The 21149-nt window shown below is 36.8% G+C and overlaps 1 protein-coding gene across 1 annotated transcript in view; it reads right to left on the minus strand.

Moving 5' to 3' along the window:
* Positions 1-21149, minus strand: part of SHOC1 (shortage in chiasmata 1) — an 85993-nt gene that overhangs the window by 12572 nt on the left and 52272 nt on the right. The window contains exons 19-26 of the mRNA XM_086414132.1: positions 20608-20680; positions 15665-15734; positions 14455-14633; positions 12186-12303; positions 10736-10847; positions 8247-8368; positions 3690-3814; positions 3365-3465 (exon numbers count right to left, since the gene is read on the minus strand). Of these exons, the coding sequence (XP_086270258.1) occupies positions 3365-3465; positions 3690-3814; positions 8247-8368; positions 10736-10847; positions 12186-12303; positions 14455-14633; positions 15665-15734; positions 20608-20680 (900 nt within the window). The remainder of the gene's footprint in view (positions 1-3364; positions 3466-3689; positions 3815-8246; positions 8369-10735; positions 10848-12185; positions 12304-14454; positions 14634-15664; positions 15735-20607; positions 20681-21149) is intronic.

The raw sequence follows: 21149 nt of genomic DNA on the forward strand, positions 1-21149 counted from the left end.
CAAGGCTATGGTTTTTCCAGTAGTCATGCATGGATGTGAGAGTTGGACTATAAAGAAAGCTGAGTGCCAAAGAATTGATGCTTTTGAACTGTGGTGTTGGAGAAGACTCTTGAGAGTCCCTTGGACTGCAGAAGATCCAACCAGTCCATCCTAAAGGAAATCAATCCTGAGTGTTGAGTGGAAGGACTGATGTTGAAGCTGAAACTCCAATACTTTGGCCATCTGATGTGAAGAACTGACTCATTTGAAAAGACCCTGATGCTGGGAAAGTTTGAAGGCAGGAGGAGGAGGGGATGACAGAGGATGAGATAGATGGTTGGATGGCATCACCGACTAAATGGACATAAGTTTGAGTAAGCTCCGGGAGTTGGTGATGGACAGGGAGGCCTGGCCTGCTGCCATCCATGGGGTTGCAAAGAGTTGGACATGACTCAGCGACTGAACTGAACTGAAGAGCCAAAAGCCATATTACCAAATTATTCTAAAATAATATGTCTAGGTAACCCCCTTTAATGTAACAATGTCATCAAGTAGGAGAATGGGAGGCTTGAGTATTGGTGATATATTAATAACAAAATTAGAGCAATTTGATCATATTTGTTTCTCAACTTTCATGGAAAAATGGACCTACTTTTAAGAGCATTAGGAAAACTTGAAAAGCTTTTGGAATAGTTGGAGTCAGGTAGGAAGAGACTTTCATTTGGAATGGATTGTGCCTGGGCAGTAATTCCTATTTCATCCCCAAATGCCTTCCTTGGAACATATACTTTGTAGGCCATGTCACTGTACCTGAATACTGTCACTTATTGGTATCAGATACCCCATGTAGAGAAGAATAAAATGATTCTCTAAATCATGTTTTGCACTGCTCACTATTAAGTGAAAAGAGGCTGATTAAGTGGTGAAACCTCCCTTGAGTGAATAATTGAGAAATTTACATTTATTTAGGTAACTTTTCTGAGAATTGTATTTCTTTGTTAAAAATGCATCATAGGATCAAAATTATCTGGATTTTATTTCAAATAGATCATTTGATGATTTTCTTAACAGGTTCTGCTTTCCCTGAATTCTATTCAGTGGATGTTTGTGGAATATTTTTACTGTGTACAAAACACTGTGCTAGAATGCTATAGGTTTTACAAGGAAAAGGGCCTAGTTCTCATGGTTCAGAGTGGATGATACATGAATAAATACCTTATATTATAATAAAGATATGAAATATTATTTGGAGGATGGGAGGAGAAATTTATCTTGAGTATAATTGGGGAAAATTTTTTTAAAGGCAATAATGTTTAAAGGAATAGTATTTCTGGGGAAAGACAGGACAGAATCACATGGCTGAGAGATGATAGTGTGGAGACATATTCAGGAAATGGTGAGTAGAATAATATCTTTAAGGATTCTAGGATTACTAGGGCTTCCCTGGTGACTCAGATGGTAAAGAACCTGCCTGCAATGCAGGAGACAGGATTTGATCCTTGGGTCAGGAAGATGCCCTGGAGAAGGAAATGGCAACCTACTCCAATATTCCTGACTAGAGAATTCCATAGACGGAAGAGCCTGGTGATGGGCTACAGTCCATGGGGTCCCAGAGAGTCAGACACAGCTAAGCTATGGGTCAAATTGTGGAGGAGTTTGAATCAGCTGTGGTCAACTCTATTTTGATGATGTAGGAGGCTGTAGAAGATCTTTTGAGCAAGACAATTCAACTCAACAACATATTTTTCAAGAGCTTGCTATGTAGGCTCTGCTTAGTGCTAGGAAGACAAAAACAAAAAAACATGTTCCCTTTCCTTTAGGAGCTTGCAGTCTCGGTAGTGAAGTATCACATCTGTATTTCAGAAATGTAATTGGTGTCAATATACATGATGCATGGGAGTGGGAAAAGAGTAGAAATAAGGAGATTAATTAGGAAAAAACTCCAAATACGAGGTGAAGGCCTTTATTTAGGGAATAGCAATGGGAGTAGCAAGGAGAGGCATAATCTAGAGACGCTGCAGAGTTAAAGGGAGGATTTTGCTACTGATTAGCTTAGAATAGTAATGCCATAAACTAGGTGTAAAAATTAACAAAAATGTTAATTAAAATAGAGTTAGGAGACCAGAAGGAGGAGCTCTCATGTCCTACCATGACAGCAGAGTCCAGTAAGAAGAAAGACTTCCTCTTCTTTCCTGGCAAGAGTTCAGCCAATGAGAGACTGTCACAACTCCACTGATGAAAAGTCACTATACTTTGAACTCTCAACTCCTCCAATGGACTCTTTGTTTATTATAACTTTCCAACTTTCTTTTTCCCTCTTTAAAAGAGTTCCCCTCTCCTTTCTGGGCCTGGACTTGCACATGGTTTCCCATATTTCCCATGGTTTCTAATGTTGCAGACCCTAAATTGCAATTATTTGTTGATCCCATACAAACCCATTTTTACTGCGCAAATAACTGGCCATGTATTTGTTTTGCTGCTGCTGCTGCTAAGTCGTGTCCGACTCTGTGCGACCCCATAGACGGCCTCCTACCAGGCTCCTCTGTCCCTGGGATTCTCCAGGCAAGAACACTGGAGTGGGTTGCCATTTCCTTCTCCAATGCATGAAAGTGAAAAGTGAAAGTGAAGTCGCTCAGTCGTGTCCAACTCTTAGCGACCCCATGGACTGCAGCCTACCACGCTCCTCCATCTATGGGATTTTCCAGGCAAGAGTACTGGAGTGGGGTGCCATTGCCTTGGGGGAGGATACAAATTGTGTTTTGGATATGCAGAGTTTAAGGTACCTGTGGGATATTCATGTAGGCATTTCCAGTAGAATTCTAGAATATTGGTGCAGACTTTAAGAAAAGTTAGAAAAATGTTAAGGATTTTCTTAGACATGAAAGCTAAATTTGTGGGAAATGTCTGAGTTTATCAAAGAAAGAATATAAAGTGATAACAGTAGAGAACTGAGCCCTCCATTTGGAGAAACTATCTAAACGTCAGAGTGGGACATTGAACAAAGCCAAGAAAGAAGATTGATTAGAGATCACCAAGGTATTCCTCTATTCATATGTCATAAAATTTCTATTTTATAGTAGATATAAACAGTATATCTTCCATAAGTGAATATTTTTGATCAAGGGATATTTATTTTTATTCATATTCTGACATGTTTCCAAAAAATCTCAGAGGTAGAGACAAATTATGAATTTAAATTCATTAAAGGCTTTTAGAGTAGAAATTTAAGTTTAAAGAATATATGTTAATTTGAAAACTGTTCTTTATATGGCTTTCAATATTTTTTTAGTTTACCCATTTAATGTTTCTTCTCACAGGGCAGTTGAGTTTCATTATAATTTTGGTTTATGAAAAATACTCATGAACAAACATAGAAAAAGAATACCTTTACATCCAGTTCTTCTGATTTTAGCCCAGATGAAACCAAAGCTGCATAAATCAGTGCTAGGTGATGAAGAGTCTTTTCTGTAAGATGGTACCTAAAATATATATATATATATATATATGTTATTATATTCTACTCATTTGATGTCTGATTGTACTTATTAAAAATTTATTTTATTTTCCACATGTCATAATGTCATATTTTTTGTCCACTCAGCACTCTTTTGTAAAAACAATTCCACCTCCTTTCTTCAATAGTACTGTTAAATCTAGAGAATGCTCTGTGTGGGGGGTGGGGGCGGGGTGGGGAGAAGTTTAACTTATCCTCTTACTGGCCCCAGGGATGGCTATGTGATTGAAACCTAGCCAAATAGAATACTTTATCTTCCTGGCCAAAGTATCAGGTTCAGATATGAACACATGACCAAAGTAAGAATAACTCGATTTCTCCCTGAGGCTTTTCCCTGAACTGTTGGGGGAAAAAAAACACTCTTTAAAATGATCATTATGTGACGTGATAGAAGTATTAACTAACACCAAGGTGATAATTATAATTATATTGCAGTATATAAATCCAGGGGCTTCTCCAGTGGCTCAGATGGCAAGGAATCTGCCTGCAGTGTGGGAGACCTGGGTTTGATCTCTGGGTTGGGAAGATACCCTGGAGAAGGGAATGGCTACCCACTGCGGTATTCTTGCCTGGAGAATCCCACTGACAGAGGAGCCTGTGAGGCTACAGTTCATTGGGTCGCAAAAAGTCAGACACGACTCAACGACTAAACGACAGCAACAAAACAACATATAAATATATCAAATCAACAGATTGTACTCCTTAAACTTACACAATCTTATAAATCAGTTATATCTCAATAATTCTTAAAAACACCCCTTTTTTCCTTCTATAGTTATTAAGCAGGTCAGATGTGACTCTTGAGCTGTGAGTGAATATTTCTATTACCTTTATCCACTTTAAGTACTCCAAGCAACAAAAAAGAAATTTATTGGTTCATAACACTATGGGTCCAGGAGAAGACATTGTTGGACCCAGGAATTCAAACCACGTCACTGAGGCAATGGCTTTCTTAATTTCCTGCCTCTTCCTTCATCTGCTGGCTTCTTTTCCAGGCAAGCTGTTTTCATAAGAGTGGCTGATAAGAGAGCCTGGCTCACTGTACCTAAACTGTTTGTATGAACAATGTGGTTTCTATTGAACACTTGCTTTCTTTTTGGAGTCTAGAGTTTGTATTTGTGACTAGCTCTTAATAAATGCCCTGGGCACTCAGTGTCTGGTGAGATTCCTGATAGACAACATTTCACAAGTGTGGGCACAACTCGTTGCTGGGAAAATTAAGCATGTTCTGTGTGACTCTACTAGGAGAGGACTCTTGGAAGCTTCCTCCTAGTTTACCCTGGAATTTGTTCGATGCCCTTTCCCCCTTTGCTGAATTTGCTTTGTAACTGTTCACTGTAATAAATCATAGCCATGAGCACAAGAATATGCTCAGTGCTATGAATACTCCTAACAAAGCACCAAACTTGGGAGTTGTCTTGGGGATTCCTAGCACTTTTTCTCAAGCAAGAACTAATGGCATGAATGACTAAGGTAGTGATAACTGGAACAATTTATTTTGTAGTTTCAATTTTCCTCATTCGGTCAGTTAATTAAAATACTTTTAAAATGTTCCAATCTTCTAGAAATATGGAACTGAGATACCTAGAAGTCTGGAAAGAACTACATTTTAGAATAATATATTACTGTGAATAAGTGATAATTCTTCACATCCTGAACATAAATCTATCTCAGACTATACTTAATTAATTTTTTCATGAAAATCTGGATAAAAATAAGTGGAAATCTCCTCTTATCATCTCTTGTACTACATTTGCATCTCTAGGTGGATACCAATCTAAAAACAACTTAAAAAAATTTCAAATCAATTGTTTATCCAGAATACCTCCAAGTTCTTGATAAAACTTAAAATGCATTATAGCCTTTATTAATCTTCAAAGTGAAGATTTGAGACCTGAATAATTATTTTAATTTTTCAGTTCTGGTAGAAAGGAAAAACTAGGTTAAATGAGTGCTAGAGATTATTGTTAATAGAAGAAGGAATAAGAACCAAGTTGTTCATATTCTTACATTCTGACTTACACTTCTCCCCACATGATAATAGCTGTATATGAAGAGCTTGGTACAGTAAGATAAGCAAAAATGGAGTCAAACAAGAATGTTAAGTAAGATATCTGTGCCTTATCTAATAACTAAAGAATATTTTTGAAACTTCTACTATGACTGATGTGGTATTGGTTATGTAGTATTGTAGGGATTAGAAAAGTGAATGACTAGTGTGCAGTTTAATTGGAAAGATTCATTCATTCAATCAAGAAGTATTTACCAAGAATCTATCATGTGAAAGCAACATGGTCAGTGCTATAGGGCAAGGGCTCCAAAATGATAATATAAAACTAAAGATGATAAATATCAAAGATGAGGAAAAAACAGGGAGCTAAGGAGTTTGAAGGATGGAAAGTTTACAACTAAATATTGATCTGTATGCATGAGTGGAGGATACTGAAGAAAGGTCGAATAGAAAAAGTAGATTAGTCTTTAAAAAACGGGCCCAGTTTCACCAGATGAAATAGTTGGAGGAAGTAGGGACGATGGTGGGAGTTTCCCCAGTGACTAACCTGGTAAAGAACCCATCTGCCAAGCAGGAGTTGCAAGACACATGGGTTTGATCCCTGGGCTGAGAAGATCCCCTGGAGAAGTAAATGTCAACCTGCTCCAGTATTTTTGTCTGGAAAATTCCATGGAGAGAGGAGCCTGGTGGGTTACAGTCCATGGGGTCACAAAGAGTTGGACAGGATGGCGTGTGCATGCATATACAGGGAATATTGTAGAAAGATAGAACTGTATGAATAAAATTAGAAGTAGGAAAGCAAGGACCCTGTTTGCAAGCCAATGAGCAGAACTTCTGATTGAAATAGAAAGCAGTGAAAAGTACGCCTGAAAATATAGGTTGGGATTATATTCTGAAGATTTTGAATATTGGGGTGAATGGTCTATGTATTCAGTAAATAATGGGGAAATCATTGAAGGTATTTTATCAGGGTGAAATAATATGAGCCTGGTTGTGGGAATATTAATTGTGTGTATGACGGCTTATGGAGAGTAACACTGAGAGCCATCTGGAGGTGGGGAAACCATTGGTAGTTTGTTATAATTGTCCACATAAAATAATGAGAATCTGAATCAAAATGTTTGTAATACAGATAGAGTGAGGGGATAGATGAAAGAGAAAGTACTCTGGTTGAATCTATAGCATTTGTTTTCCAGTCTTGGTGACTAAAAGGGAGGCAATGGTCATAAATAGCTAAAGGAAAGAAAAGAGCAGATACTTTTTGGGCAGGAATAGAGAATATAGTGAATTCATACTATGTAAAATTTGAGAGCCTGTGGAATATCAGAATGGAAATATAATATGTAAAGTTAGAGACACATGTCAGAGATTTCAAAGAGAGACTGCAGCTGCAGATACAAATACAGTAATTATATGCAGAAAGATGTTGACTGAAGCTATCGAGAGGATAAGATTTCTAATGGACAAAATAGAAGGAAAAAAAGAGATTTCAGATCTATTTCGAGACTGGGACAAGGAAGCAGAAGAGGTAAAGTCAGAGAAGAAATGGTGAGATAGAAGATCAGAAACATGCAAGTGCCATGGAACCAAAGAGTTTTGAGACAGAAGGCACTGACAATAGTCTTAAATACTTCAGGGCAGTGAAGTGGAAATATTTTTGGAGCTGATCATCAAAAAGCCACAAATGATGAGTGACCTCTGAGAGAGAGAGATCAGTATAGAGGTAGAGACAAAAGCTAGATTTCAAAGAGTAAAAGGAGAAAGTGAAAGCAGTACATTCATAAAACTCAGAATGAGGGAAAGGAGAGACACATGATGGTAACTAGAGCCAGTGTCTTGGCATGGGTTTTGGGGGTAATTTTTCAGTTAAGAGCATCAGTGGAAGAAAGTATAGTAAGATGCTAGTTAGTGTATTTTCACACGATTTTTAGGGAGGAGTGATTTAAGAATGACTTGTTAGATTGGTGCAAAAGTAATTGCTGTTGGTGCAGAAGAATTGAGGTTAAGCAGTTGGTGCAAAAGTAATTGTGGTTCAAAAGTAATTGCGGTTGGTGCAAAAGTGATAATAATTGTGTCTGGAACAAAAGTAACAGGTTGGTGCAAAAGTCAACTGCAATTATTTTTGGACCTCAATTACTGTTGCACCAACTGCAATTTTACTTTTGCACCAACCTAATAACAGATGGGAGAAGGCAATGGCACCCCACTCCAGTACTGTGGCCTGGAAAATCCCATGGATGGAGGAGCCTGGTAGGCTGCAGTCCATGGGGTCGATAAGAGTCGGACATGACTGAGCGACTTCACTTTCACTTTCCACTTTCATGCATTGGAGAAGGAAATGGCAACCCACTCCAGTGTTCTTGCCTGGAGAATCCCAGGGACGGAGAAGCCTGGTAGGCTGCAGTCCATGGGAGTCACACAGAGTTGGACACGACTGAAGCGACTTAGCAACAATAACAGATGAGTCCAGAATTAAAAATGAACAAAAAGTGAAACACTTAAGACAACAATTCTTAGTGAGGAAAAGGAGGGGAAGATGATTTGTTCTATTTCCAGGGGAAATAGATCATCTCCAAAATTCTGATTTGTCTTCCTATGGACTTGCTTCCACCTTGAGAATCCCTTACTTAAAGCAAACTAGGTGAACAAGAGGAAAATTGACATAGCTACTTTTGTTCAAAGAAGAAGACTGAATAACTTAACAGATATATATGTGAATTTGGATGGAGAAGTGTTACTTACTCTGAGTTTAATGGCTTTTTGGCATATAAAATTATCCAACAATAGCTGTACTGGAATGATAATGCCATCAGTCTCATAATGATATTGTCTGATGCCTTCTCACAGTTTAATTCTTCTAGGTCCTACCAGAAAATAAATAAAAATATTCACTAGGTTGACCAGTTGTTATAAAATTATTGTTATTATATTTCAAGAACCTATAATATATAAATTATAACTTGAGAAGAAGCATGGGTATGGGCTTTTTATGGAAAAATGAAAGTCATACTGAAAGCAGTAGGGGAAAAGCTACAATAGATGTAAAACCGTTAATGATGGCCTCAGCTAGGAAGGTTCATGAACCTCCCAAAGTCCTAGACAGGAAGAAAGCAGCCTACAGAGTGCTCCTATTTGGGCAAAATCCTCTGTAGACTGGGATCTGACTACTCTTAAGGACAAAACCCTGTGGGATGATCTGTACTGAATACTTATTTAAGGAAGATGAAAATGCAGCTAAGTAGATTTATTGGAATTTTCGCTGATGATCTAGAATCCCTTATCTCCTTTAACAAAATTAATTTTTGATAGAACAAATAATTCAGAAAGTGTTTTATTCTAACAGTAAATTATGTAATGTAAACGAGGATTAAAATTTTTCCCAAACAGGATATCCCTCCCACAAATAATTGTTATTTAAGAAATTTAAATATGTAAGACACAATATCCTATAAGAACTCTTCTAACAGTTTTTTGTTTCTGTCATATAATTCTTACATTATTATATTTGCTTGTCATCAGACTTCTACCTTAATGTATACTCCATACCATCAAACTGGTTTCTGCTCTCCAATCCCACACTATTAAATTAATTGTAATTTGCATTCCAATCAAGCAAACATATCAGGGAGATTCATATACCTTAAATTTAAAAATATATGAATTTTTAAAGAAATCTTCTCTCTCTTTTAAAAAACTGCCTTATTTATAGTCAATCCCCACTTTAGAGGAAATCTCATATTATCAGTTACAGACTAGTATGTTACTTCCTTTTAAGAAACAGTGGCTAGAATTTGATTTTTAAAAGTTTTAACACTATAATTATTCTATAAATGTATTTTAAAATAGGTCAGTACATAATATTAAAGATTTTATATTTGCTCTATCTTAAAGTATGTTAAAAAAGCTGGAATCAAGATTGCAGGGAGAAATATCAATAACCTCAGATATGCAGATGACACCATCCTTATGGCAGAAAGCAAAGAACTAAAGAGCCTCTTGATGAAAGTGATAGAGGAGAGTGAAAAATCTGGCTTAAAACTTAACATTCAAAAAACTAAGATCATGGCATCGGGTCCCATCACTTCATGGCAAACAGATGGGGAAACAATGGAAACAATCACGACTTTATTTTCTTGGGCTCCAAAATCACTGCAGATGCTGTCTGCAACCATGCAATTAAAAGGTGCTTGCTCCTTGAAAGAAAGGCTATGACAAACTTAGACAGCATATTAAAAAGCAGAGACATTACTTTGCCGACAACAGTCCATCTAGTCAAAGCTGTGGTTTTTCCCATAGTCATGTATGGATGTGAGAGTTGGACCATAAAGAAAGCTGAGTGCCGAAGAATTGATGCTTTTGAACTGTGGTGCTGGAGAAGACTCTAGAGAGTCCCCTGGACTGCAAGGAGATCAAACTAATCAATCCTAAAGGAAATCAGTCCTGAATATTCATTGGAAGGACTGATGCTGAAGCTGAAGCTCTAATACTTTGGCCACCTGATGCGAAGAACTGACTCATTAGAAAAGACTGGTGCTGGGAAAGATTGAAGGCAGGAGGAGAAGGGGACAACAGAGGATAAAATGGTTGAATGGCATCACTAGCTGGACACGAGTTTAAGCAAACTCCGGGAGTTGGTGATAGACAGGGAAGCCTGGCGTGCTGCAGTCCATGGGGTTACAAATAGTCAGACATGACTGAGCAACTGAACTGAACTGACATAATATTAAAGAGTTTCTATTTGCTCTGCCTTCTTAAAGTATGTTAAAAATTATAAGGTATTGAAAAAGGCTGGTAATAGCCATTTCCCACAGTGATGATTTTAGCACTTATGGCCCTTTTGCAAAGTTTTGGAAGAAATCATGAATAGAGTGTAGTTAAAACGAAGATCATGGCATCTGGTCCCACTGGAGTGGGTTGCCATTTCCTCCTCCAATGCTGAAAGGGAAAAGTGAAAGTGAAGTCGCTCAGTCGTGTCCGACTCTTAGCGACCTCATGGACTGAAGCCCACCAGGCTCCTCCGTCCATGGGATTTTCCAGGCGAGAGTACTGGAGTGGGGTGCCATTGCCTTCTCCCATGCTGCAATTCATGGGGTCGCAAAGAGTCGGACACTACTGAGCGACTGAACTGAACTGAACTGAAGCTCTTCCAACTATAGTCTCTGATAATGTTTACATGGTTACACATACATTTTAATACATTTGATTTACATTTTTTTACTGTATAGTTTTACCTGCAAAATTACAGTAGAGTGCTCATCAATTGTCATCACCACATAATGCTCTGTACCTCCAAAGAGTTTCAGTGACTCGCTGCAGCATCTCTCCACTAGTGTGATGTTATAGCTGTAAAATACAGTATTTTGGGGTGACATATGGCTAAGAAAAATTCTTTAAGAAAAACTAGATTGTCCTCTGGCATATCAGACTATTTGAATGACTTTGCAAATTTCATACATCAATTTATTCTACTTTATAAACTTGAGTTTATGAATAATTCAGACTATGAATTATATAGACTATGAATTATTCAGTCTATGACAGATTAGTTGAGATATGTGCTGCCTTATGTATTTTGCCAAATATTACTGTATATGATACTATTATAAATGTCTTTTGTGTTTGCTTGGTTTTGGGGTTTTGGGGGGCTGTGCCTTTGTCAGTGCCTGCACAGCTTGTGGGATTTTAGTTCTCCCACTAAGGACTGAACCCAGCCCTAGGTAGTGAGAGCAGGGAGTCCTAACCACTGGACGACCAGGGAATCCCCCTATTATAAACATCTTGATCAATTTATTCTGTCTCTGTAAGTAATAATTCATTAAATCAAAACATTCTACATTTATCAGAATTTTATTTTCTTTCTCCTAAAAAGTGATCTAGATTTTAATTAACTTTTATAAGCTCATAGTTTTCTTGAATGCCCCACAGTCTTAAGATACAAAAACAAAAGCATGGAAAATAGATCTGCATTTTAACTAAGGTCACAGCATATTTATCCTTCCTTGATATAGAGAGCCCAATGTCTAATCTTTCTGTGACAACTTATATGCTATGATAAAGTTTTTATATCAGTTGAAAGGCCTAAAAACTCGAGAATTCATTCAGAACTTCATAATCTTGATTCCAAGGCAGTATTTTTTTTAAGTCTTTATTGAATTGGTTACAGTTATACTTCTGTTTTATGCTTTGCTTTTTTTGGCAGTGAGGCATGAGGGATCTTAGCTCCCCAGCTAGGGATTGAACCAGCACCTCCTGCATTGGAAAGCAAAGTCCTAACTACTAGACCACCAGGGGAGTCCCTAAGCAGTATTTAAAGTCCTCTAAATCAGAATACTCATTCTCAATATCAGTGACCCAAAGATATGACCATGCAGTTCGCAGAAACCACCCCCAACATAAAATATTCATATTTGTTGGTAACAGTAGAAATACAATTAAAATATGAATTGAAATAAATATTATTTCTCTACAAAATTGATATATACCAAAAAAGACAATATTCAATATGTATGATGGTATGCTATAGGGAGAGAAGTATAAATTGACATAAACTCTATGGAAAACTATCTTGTGTGATGTAATTCCAGGCTTGAATCAGAAAGAAATAGTGCCACATTATAACATAATATTTAGTCCATTAAGGTATATATATATCTTCGTAAAGTTATGGAATCAATAACTTACTTGGATTCTAACAACTGTAGTATTTCTGGAGTATTAAGAAGTCCTTCAGATGCAAAAAACATATATGGAATCTGAATTTCCAAGAGAAAACCACCAAAACTATCAAGCAAGCTGCTTCCTAAATATGAAAAACATGATCAATATGTTTCTTTTTTCTCCTCCCTCTGTTCTTCCTCTTTTTACTAAACATGAGAATAACAGACGTATATTCAAAGAGTAGTATAAAAATAAAACATGTTCATTGAAAAAATATGAATTCAGAATAAAGGCCTGAAGAATAAAATAAAAACCACATGTTATTCTACTGCTGGTGCCGCTGCTAAGTTGCTTCAGTCGGGTCCAACTCTGTGCGACCCCATAGACGGCAGCCCACCAGGCTTCTCTGTCCCTGGGATTCTCCAGGCAAGAATACTGGAGTGGGTTGCCATTTCCTTCTCCAATGCATGCATGCTTGCTAATTCGCCTCAGTCGTGTCCGACTCTGTGTGACCCCATGGACAGCAGCTTACCAGGCTCCTCTGTCCACGGGATTCTCTAGGCAAGAATACTGGAGTGGGTTGCCATTTCCTTCTCCAATGCATGCATGCTTGCTAATTCGCCTCAGTCGTGTCCGACTCTGTGTGACCCCATGGACAGCAGCTTACCAGGCTCCTCTGTCCACGGGATTCTCTAGGCAAGAATACTGGAGTGGGTTGCCATTTCCTTCTCCATGTTATTCTACTATCCAGAAATAAAACATTTATTATTAAAACTACTATATACTAAGAACAGAGTTCAATATATACTTCCAAACTATTTTCATATATTTTACTTGTCTATACTTATACATGTACATGCACTTGAAAAAATAAAGGAAAAAATAGGATCATACTCTACCTGAATATTAGTATCTGCCTTATTCAATTAGTATTTATTGGACATTTCCTGTATAAATATATATACTGATTTATATCAAAATTTAAAGTATGTACAATAATCCATAAGGAGTGTTATAGATAAATAGGACAAAAATTATATGCCTCAATAGATAAGTGGATGAAGGACATAAACAGGCAGTTTACAGAAGAATGGCTATGCAAGATCAATTCACTTATGAAATGATACAGATAATCAAAGAAATGCAAATTAACACAACTGTAAAACATTATCCATCTCTAATCCTCTCAGAAATTTAAAAGATTAATAATACCTACTCAAAGTAAAAACATGAGGGAAAAGATCCTCTCATACTTTCTGCATAGATATAAACTGGGATAGAATTTCTGCAAAGATATTAGCAATATATAAACGTGTGCACACCTTTGACCCAGAAACTCATTTTACCTTAGAGTTTTTACTTCTGAGAACAAATACATAAAGATATATAAGATACATAAATTCCTATAAATCTTATGGTATAATAGTAGAAAATCAAAGCATTGTAAATGACCCAAATAAGGAATTGTTTGAATAATTTAAGTTCAAAGGTGAATGCTTATGTATTATCCTTTCTTGGACCCATGTTTTAATCATTTAATGATGTTCACAAATTCTAAAAGAGTAGGACATGACTTAGCAACTGAACAGCAACACTTAATTCTGTATATCAAGGATTCCAAAGTAATAATTACAGTGACTGTATTTTTAGAATTGAGTTGCAATGTCTCAGAATTAAAATTTCCTACTCGAGGTGGGTGGAAAGTAACTTACGGCAAGTTTTGAAAGAGAGGAGCACTGTGACTAAACACATATAGGGTTTTTCATGTAGTGGATCTGAGAATTCACAACCTTAATCATGTGAAGCACTACTGAGAAACACAAAGAAACCTAATGCTATGTAAAGTGGTTTAGACTCTTTTCCAAGCATTTGTGCACAGTTTTTGTTGCATATTAAAAGTTCTCTGTGTCAGTCAACATACTATTACATATTTTCCCTGAAATTCAGTAAAAATACTGTTGCATAAAAGTCAGATTAAGATTCAGTTCAGTTCGGTTGCTCAGTCGTGATTAAGATTAGACATAATTAAATTGTGTTATTATAAGTAAAATTTAGAAGTTAAAGCAATGAAGACAAATGGAATCAGTAAAGGTTAGTTTCAAAAGAGGAATATGAGGTCAGAGATAGTTAAAGTCTTTGTTCAAGGTCACACAGATGATGGTGAAGTTAGAGCTTGAACTCTAGTCTTCTAATGCTATAGCTTATTCTCTTTCCATAAATAAGAAATTTAAAAAAAAACAGAAAATTTTTATGGTCATGGAGCAAAAAAAAAGAATTTAAATTATATTCTTACTCTTTAAAACTGTGTCTGGAAGAATCACTTTAAAGGCCATGTAAGGAATATTCAATTTTTCACAATGTTCAGTCCAACAAGAGTTTTCTACAAAATTATATTCCACCACAAATGAGAAATTACTCCAGGGGAAATCTGCTCCAATGTATTGATTGGGTGCAACTACACAGAAACTTGTACTAAAGACAAAAGAAAGCCGAGAAAAGAGAATTAGACTTGTATCATTATACCCTTGGAATGCGAAAAGACGACTGCTTTGGCTATTTTATAGAAATTCTTCTCTAATCTATGCCCACTTATCTTGGAAAGACACATGTATTTCCTGTTGATTTGTTCTCCAATTGTGCTAATGTCTTTTCATCTTTCTTTTTGATGGTCATACTTTTAAAAAAATATAAAAAATATTTATATATAAAATATATAAAAAGAATATAAAAAAACCGTGGACTTTTTTCACATCCTCAAATGCAAAGGACCCTATTTTATTATCTGATTCTTATCAATAATACACAAATCACCATGAGAAATCAATCTCATTTTCTTACAGATGGGAGATTTTAATCTTTGATAATCTATATATTAACAGTAGAATATTACCTGACAACTTTGAAATGTTTTTTTTTTCCTCAATGGGCTTCATAAATAGTTTAACAACCAAATGATGGATACTTAAATATCTTGAGTTTATCTTTCCCATCTTCAAATTTCATACAACATAGCATTTACTATAATTAAAATTCTCTACCGCTGCTTTCTATCTAGAAATAATTTCTACATAAAGTAAGGCAAAGTAAAAACATTTTTAGACAAGCAACACTAAATTTATTATTAGTAGGCTCTCACTGAAAGAATTTCTAAAAGATGTACTACAGGAGAAGGAAACTCAAAAAGAAGGAAGAAAATGTAAGAAGTAATGCTGAACAAAAACACTGGTTAAAAATAAGGGTAGGTCTAAAGAGGTACTCCTTGTACCGACACTAACAATAGAAATGATAATCTGGAGATATTAAAAAAAGATTAAGCAAAAATTCTGGACAACAATAATACATAAGGCAATGAATTTAGTTAAGGAATTTTTTCAGGAAGAGGGTAAAGGCATACATTAATTCCAGGTGTTATTAAACTTTTTTTTTTAAGTTCTAGGAGAAATTGTGCTTTTCCTATGGATCTGGTATGTCTGTTACCCATAGATGAACAAGTACATTTTCACCTGTTTAAAACACCTTCGGATTCCAGAAAGTCTTTTCTTTTGTTTGAATGTAAGACAATCAGTGTCAAACCTGTTGGGGGAAGAAAAGAGAAATACGAAAAGTTTTTTTTCAGTATATTTTCGTATCTATTTTTAGGTCATATATTTTACTGCCATAAAAATAAATTAAAGGCCCGTGAACAAGGATTATTTTTCTAAGTCTAGGAAATCAGAAAGTTTGAGCCATGGGCACTATTTCTGGTGTGTGTGTATGCTGTGTGATTATAAGCAGGGAAATTCTGAATTTATTATATAAAATAATAAAATGGATTAAAAACCTAATGCTAAAGTAATGAAACACACCAGTTCTGTGTAGTTCATTTTACTTTGCGAAAAATTATGGTAGATTTTACCTTTCCTTTAGCCAAAAATTTTGTATATAACTAGACAGCAAGAGATGATATTTCACTATGATAGGAATTTTTTTCCTTTCTACTTGCTGTGTAAGAAAAAGAGGTCTTATTGTATACTACCTGTTTCGTAGATTCACTCATGCTTCTCAATTATATTTAAATTACTTACATTATTTGTTATATTTTGAAAAAATATATTAAAATTTATTATACCTACATGTACCATTTATTTTTGGTAGACATAGTTGGTTTAAGAATAGCTAATTCCAGTTCATATAAATTCTACACTCTATTCATGAACTTTTGTCAACTGTAGAGTTCTCAAAGGTGTGATATAGTAATGTTTAATAAGTTCATGTTTTTGTTTGCTTGACTTTATATGACAGTAGTTTTGGTGATAATAAGAAGGAAGTTAGTACTATTTCTCTTTTATAATTTGTTCAGTTCAGTCCAGTTGCTCAGTCCTGTCTGACTCTTTGCGACCCCATGAATCGCAGCACGCCAGGCCTCCCTGTCCATCACCAACTCCCGGAGTTTACCCAAACTCATGTTCATCGAGTTGGTGATGCCGTCCAAACATCTCATCCTCTGTCATCCTCTTCTCCTTCTGCCCCCAATCCCTCCCAGCATCAGGGTCTTTTCCAATGAGTCAACTCTTCGCATCAGGTGGCCAAAATGTTGGAGTTTCAGATTCAGCATCAGTCCTTCCAATGAACACCCAGGACTGATCTCCTTTACAATGGACTGGTTGGATCTCCTTGCAGTCGAAGAGACTCTCAAGAGTCTTCTCCAACACCACAGTTGAAAAGCATCAATTCTTCGGTGCTCAGCTTTCTTCACAGTCCAACTCTCATATCCATGCATGACTACTGGAAAAACCATAGCCTTGACTAGACAGACCTTTGTTGGCAAAGTAATGTCTCTGCTTTGTAAAATGCTATCTAGGTTGGTCATAACTTTCCTTCCAAGGAGTAGACATCTTTTAATTTCATGGCTGCAATCACCATCTGCAGTGATTTTGGAGCCCCCCAAAATAAAGTCAGCCACTGTTTCCACTGTTTCCCCACCTATTTCCCATGAAGTGATGGGACCAGATGCCATGATCTTAATTTTCTGAATGTTGAGCTTTAAGCCAACTTTTTCACTCTCCTCTTTCACTTTCATCAAGAGGCTTTTGAGTTCCTCTTCACTTTCTGCCATAAGGGTGGTGTCATCTGCATATCTGAGGTTATTGATATTTCTCCTGGCAATCTTGATTCCAGCTTGTGCTTCTTCCAGCCCAGCATTTCTCATGATGTACTCTGCATATAAGTTAAATAAGCAGGGTGACAATATACAGCCTTGACGTACTCCTTTTCTTATTTGGAACCAGTCTGTTGTTCCATGTCCAGTTCTAACTGTTGCTTCCTGACCTGCATATAGGTTTCTCAAGAAGCAGGTCAGGTGGTCTGGTCAGGTCATCTCTTTCAGAATTGTCCACAGTTTATTGTGATCCACACAGTCAAAGCTTTGGCATAGTCAATAAAGCAGAAATAGATGTTTCTCTGGAACTCTCTTGCTTTTTCGATGATCCAGCGGATGTTGGCAATTTGATCTCTGGTTCCTCTGCCTTTTCTAAAACCAGCTTGAACATCTGGAAGTTTACAGTTCACGTATTGCTGAAGCTTGGCTTGGAGAATTTTGAGCATTACTTTAGTAGCGGGGGAATTTTGAGCATTACTTTACTAGCGTGTGAGATGAGTGCAATTGTGCGGTAGTTTGAGCATTCTTTGGCATTGCCTTTCTTTGGGATTGGAATGAAAACTGACCTTTTCCAGTCCTGTGGCCACTGCTGAGTTTTCCAAATTTGCTGGCATATTGAGTGCAGCACTTTCATAGCATCATCTTTCAGGTTTTGAAGTAGCTCAACTGGAATTCCATCACCTCCACTAGCTTTGTTTGTAGTAATGCTTTCTAAGGCCCACTTGACTTCACATTCCAGGATGTCTGGCTCTAGGTCAGTGATCACACCATCGTGATTATCTGGGTTGTGAAGATCTTTTTTGTACAGTTCTTCTGTGTATTCTTGCCATCTCTTCTTAATATCCTCTGCTTCTGTTAGGTCCATACGATTTCTGTCGTTTATCGAGCCCACCTTTGCATGAAATGTTCCCTTGGTATCTCTAATTTTCTTGAAGAGATCTCTAGTCTTTCCCATTCTATTATTTTCCTCTATTTCTTTGCATTGATCGCTGAGGAAGGCTTTCTTATCTCTTCTTGCTATTCTTTGGAACTCTGCATTCAGATGCTAATATCTTTCCTTTTCGCCTTTGCTTTTCGCTTCTCTTCTTTTCACAGCTATTTGTAAGGCCTCCCCAGACAGCCATTTTGCTTTTTTGCATTTCTTTTCCATGGGGATGGTCTTGATCCCTGTCTCCTGTACAATGTCACGAACCTCATTCCATAGTTCATCAGGCACTCTATCTATCAGATCTAGGCCCTTAAATCTATTTCTTACTTCCACTGTATAATCATAAAGGATTTGATTCAGGTCATACCTGAATGGTCTAGTGGTTTTCCCTACTTTCTTCAATTTCAGTCTGAATTTGGCAATAAGGAGTTCATGATCTGAGCCACAGTCAGCTCCTGGTCTTGTTTTTGTTGACTGTATAGAGCTTCTCCATCTTTGGCTGCAAAGAATATAATCAATCTGATTTCAGTGTTGACCATCTGGTGGTGTCCATGTATAGAGTCTTCTCTTGTGTTGTTGGAAAAGGGTATTTGTTATGACCAGTGCGTTTTCTTGGCAAAACTCTATTAGTCTTTGCCCTGCTTCATTCCGTATTCCAAGGCCAAATTTGCCTGTTACTCCAGGTGTTTCTTGACTTCCTACTTTTGCATTCCAGTCCCCTATAATGAAAAGGACATCTTTTTTGGGTGTTAGTTCTAAAAGGTCTTGTAGGTCTTCATAGAACCATTCAACTTCAGCTTCTTCAGTTTTACTGGTTGGGGCATAGACTTGGATTACTCTGATATTGAATGGTTTGCCTTGGAAATGAACAGAGATCATTCTGTTGTTTTTGAGATTGCATCCAAGTAGAAGGCATAATTCCCTTCTCAAAATGAGGGGATGAGTGGCATGGTAGGGCTGTATGGTATAGCCATTAGTATGGTAGGTATGGAAGCTAAGAACATATACAAAGATTACTGAAAAGTATTAAAAGCCCATATAAGTTCAGGGAGCCTGATTTTGTAGTGGTACCAATCTACTTGATTTTCTCCAATAATGCACAACATCTTGGGTGTAGGGATAGAGAGATGAAATCTTGACTGATTCAGAGCTGAAGTTTAAATGGAAGGTACAATAGAAGGACAAGACTGCTTAAACTGATGGCCATCACCAAATATGGAAGAAGAAAGAAATGAAAAAAGGAGTTGAAAGTTTATCATCTTTAGAATGCTGAAGATCATGAAAGAGCCCGAGGTACCTATAGACAGAGAGTTTCAAGTTAGAGGCAGGATAGTTCTGCATTATCGAAAGTTTGATAGCAAAGCCAAGGAATGAGTATATTTGTTATGAAGACCAATGAAACTATAAGGTCAGGGTGTTGAATGAGTCATTCACATTAAAGACATCTAGTTCAATGGCAGGACCAGGCAGGAATAAAGAGAGTACCATGAGCCAGGTGCAAAACTGTTCATGGATGATTGTGGGGTAATAGAGAATGACACGGCAATATGGCATAGCCTCAAAGGATGAGGAATAAAGTTTTGGAAAGGATAATGGAAAACACAAAATGGCCTTCTCATTCTTATATACATACAGAGAGAAAGTTATCAGCTTCTATATGAAAGGCATACAGGGGAAGCATTATCATCTAGGGAAAGTTGAGTTTCACTTAAAACAAGGAGGTGAAGAAGGAGGAGAGTTTCTATTTTAGCAATGGGTTCCACAGCACAAGATGGAAAGGGTTGACAGAGGGGGCAGTAGTTGGTGTAGAAGAGTTGAAAAATGACCCTGGAGCAAGAGAGATCAGTCAGATCAGATCAGATCAGTCGCTCAGTCGTGTCCGACTCTTTGCGACCCCATGAATCGCAGCATGCCAGGCCTCCTGGAGAAGGGAATGGCAAACCACTTCAGTATTCTTTCCTTGAGAACCCCATGGAACAAGAGAGACTTAGGTTCAAATCCTGATTCCTTCATTTAACTTGTGATTTTGGCATGATACATCAACTTTATGAATTTTAGTTTCTTCATTTGTAAAAGCTGCCTTAATGAAACCTACTCATAGGTTTGTAAATAGTCTGTATTATTAGTAACTTTAACAATAAACGGTATCAACTGGTAATAATAATCATAATATATACATAAGTACATTATAGTATATTTACATTTCAGATTTACAGTCCACATTGATTTAAACACTGATTAGATCCCACCAAACTATATATTTTAAAGTATGAATTTTATAGTATGTTACTAATATCTTAATTAAAAACTTGGCTAGATCAATACATTTTTATATGTTCAAGCATTTGTTATTAAATTAAGCAAAATTTAAAACTCCCTACCTTCTATTTTGTTAAGGATTTTAATGAGTAAATGTTTTTCTCCATCTGAATCCATTCTTATTATAACCAGCACCTGATCAAAAATAAGAATTTCATATATATCTGAATGATTATGCTTTGTAATATTCTTTTGCTACAGTGACAAAAATAACAAGCAACTGGTTACATGAAACTAATGACAATAAGTTGGCAAAGTAAATATTTGCATTGTAAAAGATAGCATTGCTTAAACACAAAGGAATACACTCTGGGAAGATCAAATGGATGTGAGAGTTGGACTATAAAGAAAGCTGAGCGCCGAAGAATTGATGCTTTTGAACTGTGGTGTTGGAGAAGACTCTTGAGGGTCCCTTGGATGGCAAGGAGATCCAACCAGTCCATCCTAAAGGAGATCAGTCCTGGGTATTCATTGGAAGGACTGATGCTGAAACTGAAACTCTAGTACTTGGCCACCTGATGTGAAGAACTGACTCATTTGAAAAGACCGTGATGCTGGGAAAGTTTGAAGGTGGAAGGAGAAGGGGACGACAGAGGATGAGATG

The sequence above is a fragment of the Bos grunniens genome, chromosome 8 (assembly GCF_055505025.1).
Source record: "Bos grunniens cultivar Pamir isolate PY7600 chromosome 8, Bosgru_T2T1.0, whole genome shotgun sequence".
Classification (NCBI taxonomy): Eukaryota; Metazoa; Chordata; class Mammalia; order Artiodactyla; family Bovidae; genus Bos; species Bos grunniens.